We start from the raw sequence: 16,973 nt of genomic DNA on the forward strand, positions 1-16,973 counted from the left end.
AAAATCGCCGAGCGCGTTGCAAACCAACATCTCTCTGAGTTCCTAGAAACCAATCACCTTCTCCGCCAGTCCCAGACAGGTTTCAGACCAGGACAGGGGACCGACACCGCACTGTTATCCGTAGTCGAAGAAGCCAGGGGCATATTGGACGCAGGAGGATCAGTGGCAGTGATCCTCCTCGACCTGAGTGCCGCCTTCGACACGGTGGACCACGCAACCCTTGTTCACCGTCTTGGGCTGATAGGAGTGGAGGATTCCGCATTAGCCTGGATCTCATCCTTCCTTGAAGACAGGTCTTTTCAAGTAGCAGATGGGTATTCCACCTCCAAGGCTCAAGCACTCAAGTGTGGGGTGCCTCAGGGATCCTCCCTGAGCCCCACACTTTTTAATGTGTACATGGAACCACTCGAGGATGTTGTCAAGCCTTTCGGCATTAAATCAATAATGTATGCTGACGACACCCAGCTCGTCGTTTCCCTCAACCAATCAGACAACGCCCTCCCTAATCTATTCAGTTGTCTGGAAAAGGTACACCAGTGGATGTGCGATTCCCGATTAAAACTGAACGGGGAGAAATCAGAAATACTCCTCCTGGGAAACCCTAAGAAAATCCCCACTCCCCTTCCCTGGCCACCATGCATGGGAACCCCGCCATCCCCCAAACCCGAAGTAAAGAGCCTTGGGATATGGCTGGACCAGGAGCTCAGTTTTAGGACTCAAGCTAGGAAAACCGCGGGAACCTGCTTCGGCCTTATAAAGATGGCACGAAAGATTCTACATCTACTTCCCCTCCATTCCAGAAAGCTCCTAATGCAGGGGCTGGTGAACTCCAGATTGGATTACGGCAATGTCCTTTATCTGGGGGCCCCAGCCTCTGTAGTCCACAAACTTCAATGTGCACAAAATGCGGCCGCCAGAATCCTCACAGGAACCGCAGCAAGGAACTCGGCCAAACCAGCTCTTAGAAGCTTGCACTGGTTGCCAGTAAGGGAACGGGTCAACTTCAAATCCCTGTGCATAGCTCATAGAATTATGCACAATGAAGGCCCTCCCATCCTTAGGCCACTTGTGACAAAACAACAGTCTAGTAGACAATTAAGATCAAACTCCCTTTCCCTTGCAAACGTTCCCAGAATCAGGAAGTCCAGAACAGGCGGCCGCCTGTTCTCGTACAACGCCCCCAGACTATGGAATGCCCTTCCTCTTTCCCTGAGGCAAGAACACAATCACCTCAGGTTCAGGAAACAACTAAAGACCCTACTCTTCCCCTGAGCCCTCCCCCCTGTTTCCTCTCCCCACAGGACAGTGGTCACTAGCGCTGGGAAGCCCTAGGGCAGCTATGCGCTCTATAAAACCCAAAATCAAATCAAATCAAATCAGGATGTCACCACTAGCGCAAGCCCTTTCCATAAGGCAGGATGCAGGATGCTGAGTGCAGTGTATTTAAATGGTTTGGCATATATGATTTATATGTCCTGGAATAGGCAAGGCTGATCTGCTACCCTTGTTCTTTGTGTGATGCTTTAATTTTTCACAATCCTATAACTTCAGTGATGTACAGGCAACATTGATGGCAGCACCCACACTCTGAAAAGTGTTCCAGTGCCACTGACCTAGGTGCCTTTGTGTACATTTTTCATGCTTTCTGGCTAGGGTGACATGTGAGACATTTCCATGCCTTCTGGCAGCCTGGGTGCTTATGCGTGACGTTTCCATAGTTTCTGGCCTCAGTGAGCTGGAGGCTCATGTGTGACATGTCCATGCTTACTGGCCTGGGTGCTTATGTGTGATGTTTCCCTGCTTCCTGGCCAGGTGTGATCAGGCCTGGGTCAGTGCCTAGGTGCTTTGTTTATGTGTAAATTCCCAGTTTCTGGCCTCACTTTACATAAGATACTTCATTTGAGCACTGTTTACAAAACTCAGGATATAAAAATCATTTAATGTTTGCACGTTGTCTTGTACGCTTTTTACTCTGAACCTTTGCACAATTGTTTGAAGTTAAATGTGTTTTTAAATGTCTTAATGCTATTTTATTTGAAAGATACATTGGTTATATTTAAATTCATGTTTCATGCTAGATATTTCATTTTGTAGTGTACTCTGTAGGAATTTCTGTGATTTATGACTGGGTATCCTGGTGCTCGATAAGGTAATCATATACTATGCTGTAAAAGTTAATACAATCTAATATGTAATGAAAAATGTGTTGAAAGGTGCTTTGTTTTGCCCTTTCTGCCTCCAAAATTTTCTTGGGGTGACAACCCCCCAAACTCCCCCTAGTAGTGGTTGCTCACTGCGCTTGCTCGCTACACACCATGTGGGGGCTGGTCTCACTTTTACTTTGTTCTCTTTGATTCACTACGTGTGCCTATTTTTGATGCTCTCTGAAAGAATGTCTGTGGGTACATTTGACCGGGTGGGTCACCTGGTGCTCTTTGAGGTCATCATCTACTATTTACTGTACTTTGAAAGTTGATTCAATTGAACATGTAATGAAAAATGTTCTGCAAAATTCACCATTTTGGTCTGTCTTTTTCTAAAATTTTCTTGGGGGGGGAACCCTCCAAAACCCTCCTAGTAGCAGACAGGGGTTGGTCCGGCAAAATTTGCCAGGGCTGCCTTCAGATCCCAGTCTGGCCCTGGAGGTGATCAATCTGGGGGTTCATCGAGAAGAGTTCCCCCAAAAGGACACACATATTTTGTGCTTTCTATGGCTGCGTCAAGTTTTAGTCACCAGGTCAGTCAACCGAGTCATCATAAACTATCCCAAATGTTAATATACTCATCCTGAAGTCAGCCGGGTAGCCTGAAAGAGTTCAGAGTTGGTTATGAGCACAGCTTTTGAGTGTGATCTGGTAGCACACATGCCACCGTAGTCACAAAGAGAAAACAATGGGTGCGCATGGATATTCAAAAGAGTTGACGACAATTGTTCTCACACATTAGATTCCTTTGCAATCAATCTAACCTGTACTTTCTGGTCCTTTGCTCACAGGAGGAGCTGATACTGTCCGGTTGGTGAATTCCGGTGACGCCTGCAGCGGGAGGGTGGAGATCAAACACGAGAATCGCTGGGGGACGATCTGTGATAGCGACTGGGACATGAAGGATGCTGAGGTGGTCTGTAGACAACTCAACTGTGGATCAGCATCCAAAGCACAAACAATAAATGCTATATTCAAAAATGGCGTCTTCCCTGTGTGGATGAGTGACGTCAGGTGCACAGGAGCAGAAAAGTCTCTCTTCGATTGTCCACATGGTTCCTGGAAATTCAACAGCTGCAGGTTGAAGAGCGATGCTGGAGTGCAGTGCAGTGGTAAGAGAAGCCAACAACAATCCTTCAACTCCATCAAATGTCACAAACTAATTAAAAAAGTAGAGTTGGATTAATTAAAAAAATGCACAAGTCATAACAACACATTACTATCGAAAATCATAAGAAAAATGAATGAAACAAGAAAATATTCATCTTTCTTGATGCTGAAAAGTAATTTGGCAACTGAATTGGATTTATTAGGTGCTGGAGAGTCTAGTGATGTCTTTCAGAGATTGCAAAGCCTGTGAAGGCAAAAAAAGCAGAAGGGGAACTAGTGCAACAACCCTATATGCAGAAAACTTACATCTATCAGCAGACCCTGTCACTTCTGTCCCTTCAGTATGTGTTATAATGAAAAGATGTGTCCATCTCAAGGCACAACCAAGAGTTGGAACTAATTAGTTTTTTTTTTCAAACTTAGATTGTTTTTTTTAATCTATATTGAAAGCAACAGCAGGCTCTAGGCATGTTTTTGATACAAGAACTCAATCAATGTCATGAGAAAGGATATATAAAGATGATGCTGAAGACATCATGGAAGAAAGAAGCGTTAATTCAAAGTAAGTAACAAATACATGTGTTATTTCAACCATACTCTGTGTCAAGGAGGCGTTTCATGGGCTTTGCAGAGTCTCTTTCCCACGCAGCACCCATAGATTTTTACTGATGATGTAGACCCCGGGCAGCGCCAAAACTTTAAACCTCCCAAGAGCAGGCATAACGAAGAGAAATATTTTTTCATTCTGCAGCACATATCGAAGGATGAAAATGCCTCTCAGAATTGTTTTTGTGCCGGGAGGTGCTGGGAGGCATATTCCTCTTTCTACGTGTCCTGCATTCTGCAACACACATGAAAAGAGGGGGAGCGCCCACGTAATGCCCAAAGAATGCCAACTCAGGGCTCAGTAACACAATGCAGCGATTTGTGCTGTTTCACTTCTCCTGATTTTTGAAGCCACACAAAGTGGCTTTGCAATGCTTTAAAAAAAAACGACAGAGGTTTGCGTCACACATGTGCAAACACAAGGAGATGATGGGCGGAGCGCTGAAACTTTTCAGACACTCAACCCCAGTCACAGATCTGGGTTGAATCCATCATCCTTCTTTAGCTCAATCCGCCACCTCAGTTCAGACCCAGCTATATGCAAATCAGTCTTTACCCTGTGCCTCAAGGGAACAGTCCAGACCGAACTGCCAATCCAGGTCTCCCCTGGACCGGAAACAAGCTTCCTGGGACCGGTTTCGGGTCCCTGTAAAAAACTTGGTCCATTGTTGTACCCCACCTGATGGTTCATGCAGAGAGGCCTTGAATAATTTGTTTGTTCACAGAAGCTAGTGCAGTGACGCCTTCAAGCAGTCGTAGGAGTCTGGAATCTGAAGTAGTTAAAGCCACACGATCTCTGTCTTAGGCCCTCCCCAGTACATGATTTTGTAATTACCATTTCTAGAATCGAATTGAGGTCTGTGCTGAAATTTCTCACCTTCTAAAGGAAGGAATGGGAACATTCTATTCTCAGATGAGAGGTGAAGGTGAAAACAACTATCCTGAATCAGAATTGCAGGTAAAGGACCTCAATTAAGTAACCCCACAAATCCTCAACAACAGTTTCAGAAAGGGGAAAAGACCCCAATATGATGGCCACGAGCGGGCCAACTTATCATGAGCCACAATCAGAACCTCTGTTGTCTTGGTGATAATCTTCAGTGCATTCATCCCCATACAATATGTTGGGGTATATTGGTATCGAACCTCAAAATATCGAGGTCAGAAATATTGTGACAAAAATATCACGGCCAAAAATATCGCCACCCTACACTTATATCGGCAACTTCTAAAATACTGAGAAAACAATATTGACATCATCAATATTGTTGTATTAAATATTGTTTTTTAAATATACATAAATATTTACGCATATAAAATAGTACATATTAAATATATAAAATAGTAATAATAATGAAAAAGAAGAAAATGAGATTTAATATATATTTTAACAAATATAACAAATAAACTTAATTTAGGAAGAAAGATATGCCAAAGCCCGATTTTGAATCACTTCCAGGAATTTATTTCCAAATCTGCATACTTGCACCCTGACGAGTTTCTGCTGTTGAGCCTTACTGACAGGCGAGTAACATTACAACATTGAATGCGAATGCTTAACCCCTTGTGTGCTCATGACAGCTACACGCCATCATGAGCCACAGGCGGCGTGTGCTCATGAAGGCGTGGAGCCGTCATGCTGCCTCCGCCCCTCCCGCGCGCCACTAATTCCCCACCTGTGCGGGTGAATTAATGAGCGGGCGTGGTCATGACGAAACCACGCCATCATGAGAACATGCCGCCCGTGACTCACGACGGCATGGAGCCATCATAAGCACCGAAGCAGGGCGCTCACCCGCCAATCCTCCGGCGCCGCAGCAGAACTTGTGGCGCAGGGAAGGGGTTAAGTTAAAAAAGTCATGTGACATTATGTTACAGCACTGCATGTCCCAAGGTGCATCATTATCTTTCATAACATTTGGCCACTGCAGTTAAATGTATATCTCAGCCGCATAGCGTCCATCACCCATCACTGCAGTTGCACTGTTTTGATACTTTGTGCAAAATACGCCTTGGAATAAAATGACTACATGCAAGTAATGTAAAATAGCAGCAATATTTGATATGACTGGATTTCATAATTATCCGAGAGAGGTGGATGACTCTCTCTTCTCCCTTTCTCACCTCAACGCCAGAAATGCCAGGGAAATCCAAAGGTCAGGTGTGAGGCAAGCGGGTCATGACCCAAAGTATCAGCAACACTGTATATATATATATTCAGATGAAAGACATGCAAAGCATGTCAACAAGAGAGAAACAAAACTACATATTCATTCTCTTTTAGCCCCGTGGAAAATAAAATCAGCAAACTCCTGACATGTAAAACCGAGTATGTGATTTATGTATTGGTGTGTCCTCGTGGGCTACAATACATGGGAAGTACAAAACTCCAAGCACATAAACATGTACCCCTGCACATTAGAGCTATTACAAACCAGGACAATACATACACGATGGCAAGACATTTCAAGGAATACCATAGCTCAAGGAGCCAAGAATTAGAATATTTCCTCATAGACTCTGTTCCTTCCAGCAGAAGAGAAGGGAATAGGGAGGCTAAGAATCGCCGACTTGAAACTAGGTATATCCATGGATTCAAAATACCTAGGGGGGCTGAACACAACAGAAGAATTGTACACCTGTCTTTAGTAACCCAAAAGTAACAATCTGCACTGCTATACATAAGTCAGAAGGGCTTTTATGTTTTATATAAGATGTTTTATGTTATTTATGTATTTAATATTCATACATATGTCAAACACTATATAGCTGCAATAAAGAAATTATAAGAAATCATCAATATATAGGATATAAGAAAGAAGATTTATCATGAATTTTTACCCATATATATATAGGCGGAAATGTAAAAAAAGGTACAACACAAAACTATGTGAGAAGAAATTGGGGGAGATAACTTCCCCCACAGAGAACACCGTGGTGAATTTGACTGACAAAATGTTACCAAGGCAGAAGAACAACTCTTGTTCTCCTACAATTAGACACGCATTGCCGTGTTCAAATTCATTCGCAAGATCAAGCTAATTAAACATTTTCAAATACACCCTATGCCTCCGGCTCAAGCTCAGAGACTGACGGAATCAAACAATACAACAAACACATTACAAGTCCGTCATCTGGGGGGACTACAAACTATGCTTGATATTGCACATGAGGAATCGTCGCAGGACACCCCTACTGTCAGCCAAATCACTACAGTGGATAAAACTACTCCAACACCCTTCCGGGTGAAATCAGCTTTTCTGCCCCTTATGCCAAAGGATGCCATCGATGTATTCAGTGACAGATTGATCATGGAACTGAAGGCTTTAAATAAGGCCACTTTGGAATGTGAGAAACAATCTGATTATAACAACCAACAATATCAGAAACTGATCAAGAAACTACAATCGAAGCCTAATATCATTGTGAAGAACTCAGACAAAGGTTGTAACACTGTTCTCTGGTCTAAAGTTGAATATGTGCAAGAAGCGGAAAAACAATTGCTTAACCAATCTTGCTATTTAAAATCCATGAAATTTGCAATGTGCAAGAGTGAAGAGAACACATGTAAATTTATCCATCTTTTCCAAAGAAAATGGCTGATTTCTAGTGAAGAAGAAAAATTTCTTAGTGTGGAATTTCCAATCACACCTTTGCTCTAGCTTCTCCCAAAGATTCACAAACGTATAACTCCAGTTCCTGGTCGCCCCATTATTTCTGCTCAAGGGAGTATGAATGAAAACATCTCCAAGTACGTCGACTTTTTTCTCCAAGCCCACATGACTACATTACCAACTTATTTAAAAGACACTTGCTGAAAGTTGAACAAATCAAGTGGTGCTCTAATTATTGCGTTGTTGTCATGGACATAGAGTCACTATATACAAGTATCCATCACCAACAAGGGATGGAAGCCACCAAATATTTTCTTGATCAAAGGGAAGCTGTTTTTAGAGACCATAATACCATGCTTCTCCAGATGATTGAAATATGTGTGTACAATAATTACTTTCAGTTTCAAAAAGTCATTCATCATCAACAGCGTAGTGTGGCAATGGGTTTGTGCTTCTCCCCCAGCTAATCATGTCTACATGTTGGCTGGTGGGAGGAGCACGGACTCAGAACCACACAGGCACAGTGGGGCCAGTATTTAGTACATTACAGGAGGTTTATCGATGACGTATTCATTGTCAGGGGGGATCGCAAGAACAGGCTCAAGCTTTGGTGAGGGATGTGAACAAAAATGATCGCAATTTAAAATTCACAGCCACTGTCACCAGGGACTCGGCCGAGTTCCTGGAGGTTTTTCTTTTTATTAAAGAAGGGAAACTACACACCAAGTTACATCGGAAGGTGACAGCGGGTAACTCCGTATTACATGCTCGGAGTTCCCATCCTGCCCAAACCATGAAAAGCATTTCCTATGGTGAATTCATCCGCATAAAACGGATATGTAGTGACACTGAAACTTTAGCCACTTGCCTTAATGAGTCTTATTCAAGATTCTTGGCACGTGGCTACTGATTTAATACTTTGGATCAGGCTTTAAAAAAAGTCAATAACAAATCTAGAGAAGAACTATTACAGCCTAAGTTGCCCACGACAACAGAGCCAGCAACAATAGGCCCCATTCGTCAGATCGCAACTTTCTGCAACCAAGAAAGAAAGATTAGACGCATCCTCTATTCTGAATGGCCAACAGACAACATCTTAGGACCAATCCTACCGACATTGCCCAATATCACTTTTAGACGTGCTCCATCTATGAAAGAAGTATTGGACGGATCCATGCCAGAAAATAATTTGAAACCTCCATGGTTGGTTAAGTTAGGCTTTTTTAAATGCACTTTGTGCCGTGCGTGCACCTTCGCTAAAAATGGAACTTACTATCAGTCTGCTTTTAGCGAGAGAAGAATTTCAATTTGCGAGTATTTGACTTGTCGCTCAGAATTCGTGATTTATAAACTCAGATGCACGTGTAATTTAGAATACATAGGTAGCACAAAGCTTCCAGTTAACACGCGTATTCTTCAGCACATTCGTGCTATTGTCAATTTAGACAATAATTATCCTGTGGCACGCCACTTTAAGGCCATACATAATAACCAACTTAAAGATTTGGAGTACACAGTCTTAGGCTCTGTCCCCAGCCCTAGTCGGGGTGGTGATCGGGAAAAAATACTGAGACAAAAGGAGACTCAGTTTATCATATTATTAGATACTAGAGTCCCTAATGGACTAAACATCAATGAAGGGCTCAGTAACTTTCTGTGAATATTGGTTGCGTCAAACTATAATATCCGGATAAGTTGATTTTTCCTTTTGAATTCTTGTAAATAAGCTGCTGTTGCAATGTAAATTACCTTTGATGCACAAGAGACATTTCTGCCAGGTTATCGGGATAAGGGGACCTCTGCTTTACTGTTTTAGTGCCCTGTTTAACAATTGTTTATTTCCTTTTTTGTTTATTTCTCACAATATGCTGTCATATACAGATGAATTCTATGAATTTTATTTAATATTTATATTGAATGTCATTGAGGTGGCTGAGACTATGATTTGTTGAACAAATGTACGGCATAGTATATCCACTTGGAGCAATTTTTTTATCATTTGAAGCTTGTCTTGAGAGGTATTCATTGTATTAGGATAGCATTAGCGTATGCATTGTTGTTGCTGTTCTCCATCTTGTAACAAAAGAATTGTCATCTTTCAATTGAATTAATTGATTAATCTGCGATTTCTGGCACTGGCCATAATTTTTTAAACAATACGATTTATTGAGTTTTCGTATTACTTGTACCTCTATTTTGAAGTTTCATGTGAATAGCGCTACTTTTGCTTTCATGTCATCACAGTTTTCTTTAACCACTCATTGTTTGTACATGGTTTATGTTGCATTGTTACTTGATTTTTGACCTCTCAGTCTTTTTTCTAAAGCTGATTGTCTTTTATTTCACATAAAATGGCACAACCTCGAGTTGCGCGTCATGTGATCAAGCTCCGCCTGTCGGAGCGAAACGCATCATGGAGGGCAGCTGCCCGAAATTTGCACGAATAAACAACTTATGACTGCTTGCACTTTACCGTGTTTAATGGCCCGTTATTGAATGTTCTATTCCTGGGGAAAAGGTTGGTACCTGCTTGGTGCCACTTGAGAATCAGCGGTTCAGGACTTTTTTTCGATATATATATATATATATATATATATATATAAAGTGAGATGAAAGCATAGGGATCTTATGGTATTTAAAATACAATTCTGGCAGATCTGATGGTGTATCGATAATCACCATCTAGATACGAATATTATATTATAACAGATATAATATTAGCAGGTATAATGAATATTGTAACTGTACAACAGGAAAATATCTTTTTACCTCTTCGGTGCTCATGACTGCTCCCGGCCGTCATGAGTCACGTTAGGCTTGTGCTCATGACTGCCAGGTCAGGTCAGATCATTGCTGCTCCATCCACGCTCTGTTAATTCCCAGCCTGTGCGGGAGAATTAATCAGTGGGTGGAGTTCTGACGGTTCCCCGTCGTCATGAGCACACAACCACCGTGATTTATGATGGCCGTGAGCCGTCATGAGCACCGCAGCACCAATAACCCCCCACCCCCGCAGCAGGTGCATTATCGCCGCTTTAGCGTCAGAAAACAGATGCTAAAGCGCCGAAAGGGGCTTAATAATATGCCCAAGAGGATTCCAATAGAAGCCCAGGTCCTGGTGGGAAGGACATCAAACCTGGGCTTCCATTGGAATTCTCTAGGGCATATCATCAAGCCCCTTATCGCCGCTTTGGCGGCAGTTTCCTGCCGCTAAAGTTGCGATAATGTTACGCCCGTTCTTGAGAAAGAGAGTCAGGAAAGGCAGATGCATTTGCTTGGCAGGTCCTTGACCCAGCGCTAATGGAGATGGAGGGTGCAACAATGTGCAAAAAAAGTACACAAGCTTTTTCCCCCCATTGGGCCATACTCACCGGCTGGTATTGAGATTGTGAGACTGAACATTAATAACATCATGGAGATCACACACAGATTGTTTTCTGTCTCAACAGGATGTATTATGGGACTTGAACTATGACTAATGTTTTGTTATGTTATGTTAAGAGTTTTACAAGCGCAACAGCTGCCCCAGCAAAGAGGCGTCCCGGCGCTGCTAGATCAAAAGAGACAGATACTCAGGGCTAGCCAATCATAGACAGAAGAAACCTATAATGGTGGAAAAAGAAAGGTTTTAATGGCTCTCCGAAAAGCCAGCAGGTTCTCCATACCACGAATGTGGACCGGCAAAGAATTCCATAGTTCAGCCGCCAAGACTCGGAAGGAGCGACCACCCATGCGGCATAATTTAGTTTGTGGTACACTCACCTTATGTTGTCCCAGTGAGCACAGGCTACGCCGGGGAACACACGGGGACAACAGAGGGCGCAGTATAACCAGACTCCCGGTTTTAACCCCTTCAGCGCTGATGACAAAGCCAGCTCGTCATGGGCGTTACCTGCGCTACTCGGATGACGAGCTGGCTTTGTCACAAACCACGCGATTTTCAAATTTCAGTGCACAGCGGGAAAATCCGCTAGCGCGGTAGAGGTTAAGGATCTTAAACGCCATGACAAGAGCTTTAAACTGGATCCGAGATAGGATTGGGAGCCAATGCAGCCTTCCAATCGTTGCTCTGGCAGAGCACCTGCGGGGGAGTCCAATCAAAGTTCTCGCTTCCAAGTTTTGAGCCCGTTGGAGTCGCAGGACCTCAGCTTTATTAGCACCGAGGAGCAGCACGCTGGCATAGTCCAAACGTGAGCTGATCATGGCTTGAACAATGAGCTGACGTACTGTTTACTCAAAGTACTTCAGGATGGGTTTAAGGCCTCTCAGCAGGCCCACACAAGTAGCTGCCACTCTCTTAGTGTGGGTCTGAAAGCTAAGTGAGGAGTCCATCCAGACTCCTAAGTTCTTAACTAGAGGCTTTGGCATTGGCATTGTGCCCAACGAGGCCGGCCACCAATGCTCATTCCAAAGGGCGATGTTCTTCCCAACGAGCAAGACCTGTTTTGCCCGCATTGAGCTGCAGACAATTGTCTGCCATCCACTGGGCAACAGCTGCCATCTCATCCCTAAACCTAGTGGCTGATGCAGAAGGCCCTTCAGCTAGGGTGATGGTGTGGCATGTGATCAGGTACACCTGGGACATTGCACTTAAGAGGATACACTTTTGAAAAAAGCAACTGCTGAAATGCATCAAGTGCCTCTGTCACGCGGTTGCCTGCGCCAATTCAAATAAAGCACCTTTTGTACAGAAACCGGGTTTTGGTGTATTTCTTTATTGGACCCAAATTTGGTAAAACGGTAGCCCTCGGTTCAGTAAGAATCCTTTTTGTTAAATGGTGTAAATCAGTTCAGTAGTTTTGAGATATTAAAGGAAAAATATATATATATATATATATATCTGGGCGGAGCCTAACCACCCGAGCACGAGCTTGGCTCTAATTGGCTGCCAAAACTACAAACCAGGAAGTGTTGGCAGCCATCTTGTGCTTGGACCTAGGGAGAAAGAAAAAGAGTAAAATAAAGATAAAGAACCAGAAAAGGCGGCTGGATAAAAACACCCTGACCCCAAGGGCTGCTCAGGGTTGTCCCACAGGGACCCCCAGGCCCAAAAAAAGCATTTTCTTTTTTAATTTTGGGCAGGGTCACTCAAATTCATCTGAATTTTTTTTTAAAACATAGAGCGTTGTCCCGTGCTTCGTTTTCAAACCCCCCGGGTGGGCCAAGTCCCTGGGGCAATTTATTTATGAGGCGGGGGCCCGCAGGGGCCACCGCAGCACCGGGGACTGCCACCTTCCTGGAGCTATGTAAATTATGTGCGGCTCTCCCGCAGCCCAGGGGACCACCACCCCCCCCAGGCTTGTTTTTTATTAATCTGTGAGGGGCCTACAAGGCCCTCCAAGCCCTTGGGACTGCCACCCCCTGGGACTTTTCTTAAATATTCACAGGGCACACGGCCTCCCGCTGCACCGGGGGCTGCTACCCCCCAGGGCTTGTATTTAATATAAAAATAAACCCACACGCCCGGTTACCACCACCTCCCCGGGGCACTAATAATGTAAGTGTGGGTGTCCGTTATGGACCCCCCCCGCCCTGGGAACCACCGCAGGGCTTTAAATAGTAGGGAGGGGGCCGTGAGTCCTCCCACCTGGAGCCCTTGATGGCCCTGGTGTCAGGAAACACACCATTGCCTCCATCGTACACTCTGGGACACATACATTAAGGAAAAAGAGGCGGGTGATCATCAAACCTAGGCTAGTCAATCACTGGTATACTCTGGTATAGTTAGCATGCACCCTAAGATGGCCGCCGCTGTGGCCGTCGTTTTGTTACCATTAAGTGGCAAGCACAGTCTAGTCATTGAATGGAGCACGCGCTTTCCGAACTGCGCACTTCAACTGAGATTTTCTACAGAGAGTACCGTTTGCCTGATTCTCCGATATTTGAAGACTGAATTTCATCCGTTTTTCTGAGTAGTCGTGGAAATTAGCATTCCTGCCTCTTTTCCGAGTAATTCTCTTTGGAGGTTATGAGAGAATTTCTGTAACAAGTATCATTAGCCCGTCGCCATTGGATGTCAAGTCTGCTCAATTCAGCACAGTCGAGTGGAATCTTGAAGGAGATTTCTGAAGAAGAAGCTGCTAGAGTTTTTCATCTCGCATTTCAAGGATTACGAGACTAGAAAGAGAGCAGTGAGCGGACTCCAAAACTGTAAGGTTTCTGAACAGTTACCAAAGTCTCACCTGAACTGAGCAACTGTTTAACCTCCCTCTTGGCGCTTTACCTATTCCTTCCCTTCTTTCTCTCTCCTTCCCTGTCCCTTTTTGCGCGCTTCTCGAGTGGATGTAAATAAAGATGTAAATAAACTGGCAAGGTCTGCAGCAATAGACAAGACTAATCCAGAGCAAGAAAGGAACTATTTTCAAAGTTACTTCTAAAGATTGCAGTTCGCAAGGAATTTATTTCAACTGTGTTTGAGAAGATTGCAGGTATTAGGTTAACATTACACACTCCCATAGGAAAAGACAGTTAGAGTCTCTTTTTAACATTGTTACTTCTTTTACAGATAGCACAGCTTCTCATCACATCACATTCATCACCAAACTACAGAAGAGAGGCAAAACTTTGTAGACAGCTGGTAGGAAGAAATTCTTATTTAAGTTACATGTATTAGAAGATCCTTATAGTAGTTGTATGTACATGATCTTCCCATCTGTGCATTAGGTACCCATTGCATGGCGAGGAACAATTACAGAAGAATCCTACAGCACAGTGAGGGTGGAAGCTGTTGACGGAGTGTCTCTTCTTTAATCCAACTCCCCTTTCCCCGTGCTGGTGACTTTGCTTAGAACAGCGACGGTACCGGTGGGCGGGCATTGGGAACAGCGGCTGATCTGCTTCTGCAAAGACCGTAGGGTTCCTGACAGATTGAAGTGCCCACGAAGTCACTTTGCCCAAGCAGAATGGCAGAAGTATTTAATTTCAAAGCGTAAGGTGAGATGTTAGCGGGGATTCAACGTGAGATAGGTGCAGTCAGAGAAGAAAACAAAAATTTGAAACAAGAATTGGTAGATTCTCCCCAAGAGACCAGGGTATTGTCACAAAAGGTGGATGGGTTAGCCATGGGAAATCCAGCAAGTAGCCCCTCAGCTTCCAATAAAACCGCACCTGCTACAGATCCTAAAACAGTTGCACAGGTAATTCATCAGTCTCCCCATTAATACATGTAGCAGCTCAGGAAAGGTTTCAAGGTGACCCACAGAGGGCCCAGTTATTCTTAACTCAATGCTCCCTACACTTTATGTGTCGCCCCACTTTATTTCCAGACGCTCAATCCCGGGTGGCCTTTGTGTTGTCCTATTTGGGAGGAGATGCGGCAACTTGGGCAATGCCATTAGTATCTAGAGATGACCCATTCCTTTATGATTATGATTTATTTAAGAACGAATTCCTTAAATTTTTTGACAGGAGAAGGATATCCCAGGCTACTGATAATGAACTGCTCGAGCTGCGTCAAGGATCTAAAGATTTAATTTCTTATTTGACTCAATTTAATAAATTGATTATAGAAACAAATTGGCCTGAAGAAAAAAGAGCGGCTCTTTTTTATCACGGATTATGTGATGAAATTAAAGATACCTTGGCGCAAATAACCAATCGCCCTACTGATCTATCAGCTCTGGTGGATCTAGTCTTAGAACTTGACTTCTGTAGTGCAGAGCGCAGAGGTGAAAAGAAGAAAGACTTTAAGGTGAATTTCGCTCGTTTTTATAGAATGAAATCTGAAGTTGGAAGAGTGACCGGGCAGAATAATGAAGTCGAACCGATGCAGATTGGGGTAGTGCGAGGACCTTTGAGTAAAGAAGAAAAAGAACAGCGAAGGCAGAAAAAACTGTGTCTTTATTATGGAGCATCTGGACATTTTGTCAAAGAATGCCTGAAACGTCCAAAGGCGCCGATGAAGGGAAATGCCTTGAACCATCTGTAGAGGGGGTCGCTCTGATGGCGAAAGAAGAAAAGACGACTCCAAATTCTCACTTAATCATGAATACACTACAGACCTTCACCACACACGTTATTTTACATATGACTTTGAAGTTTGGAAAACAAGACATTTTCGGAGTGGCTATCATGTTGGGCTCAGGGGCCACCGGGAATTTCTGTGATATAAAGTACGCTCAAAGAACAGGAATCCAGGCAATCAGAAAAGAGATAAGTGAGTCTGTTCGCGCTGTGGATAGAACTAATTTGTCCTCCGGTCCTATCACCAGTCATACAGAACCGTTAGAACTGATTCAAGCCGATGGTCATCGAGAAGTCCTTCAATTTAATCTCATTGATGCCCCGCAATTCCAGTTGATTTTAGGACTGCCTTGGTTGGCGGTACATAATCCAACCATTGATTGGGAAAATCGAGCAGTTAAAATGCAATCTAAATATTGTCTAGAGCATTTCTATCATTCGGAAGACCAGAAGGTTGAGCTCTCACAAGCTTCATTACTCTCTTTTGGAGGACAATCAATTAGAGTCATTAACTCCATGGACATCCCTATGGAGTATCAAGACTTTGAAGAAGTTTTCAGTGAGCAAGAAGCCTAACATTTACCACTACATCACTCGTATGATTGTACCATATAATTGGAACCAGGAGCTGTGCTTCCTTGCAGTAGGATATACGCCCGGACAGAAGCATGGAATACTCACTTGAAGGATTACCTTGATAAGTACTTAGCTAACGGATTTATAAAACCCTCCCAGTCTCCAGTGTCATCACCCTTGTTTTTCGTTCCAAAGAAAGAAGGTGATCTCCGAACTTGTATTGATTATAGAGCTTTAAACCAAGTGACAATCAAAAATCGTTACCCTCTTCCATTGATTTCTGTCCTATTACATCAAATTAAGGAAGCAAAGTTATTCACTAAACTGAACTTGCGTGGGGCTTATCATTTGGTTCGCATGAAGGAAGGTCACGAGTGGAAGACTGCTTTTAGAATGAAGTTTGGATTATTTGAGTATAGAGTTATGCCCTTCGGACTCTGTAATGCTCCTGCAGTTTTTCAACATTTCATTAACGACGTGATGGGAGATTTAATTGACAAAATTGCCATTATCTACCTATCTAGGGTTATGCCCTTCGGACTCTGTAATGCTCCTGCAGTTTTTCAACATTTCATTAACGACGTGATGGGAGATTTAATTGACAAAATTGCCATTATCTACCTGGATGACATACTCATCTATTCCACTGATCCACAAGACCATCCTGAACATGTCAGAACGGTGTTAGAATGTCTGCGTACTCATCGTTTGTTTGTCAAACTTGAAAAATGTGTGTTCAGTTCATCGAGAGTAGAGTTTCTGAGGTTTGTTTTATCTTCACAAGGCATTACTATGGACCCTGGAAAGGTACAAGCAGTGGAAAGTTGGCCTTCTCAAAAGGATGTTAAGGAAAGTCAGAGATTTCTTGGATTTGCAAACTTTTATAGGCGGTTTATTCAAG

General features: G+C 43.4%; 1 protein-coding gene across 1 annotated transcript in view; it reads left to right on the forward strand.

The window, feature by feature from the left end:
• The window catches only part of LOC144821699 (CD5 antigen-like), a 303,084-nt gene extending 299,694 nt beyond the window's left edge, over positions 1-3,390 (forward strand). Inside the window, exon 4 of the mRNA XM_078678917.1 lies at positions 2,996-3,390. Within this exon, the coding sequence (XP_078535043.1) occupies positions 2,996-3,390 (395 nt within the window). The remainder of the gene's footprint in view (positions 1-2,995) is intronic.
• Positions 3,391-16,973: the final 13,583 nt, after the last annotated feature.

Source organism: Lissotriton helveticus, chromosome 2_2 (assembly GCF_964261635.1).
Source record: "Lissotriton helveticus chromosome 2_2, aLisHel1.1, whole genome shotgun sequence".
Classification (NCBI taxonomy): domain Eukaryota; kingdom Metazoa; phylum Chordata; class Amphibia; order Caudata; family Salamandridae; genus Lissotriton; species Lissotriton helveticus.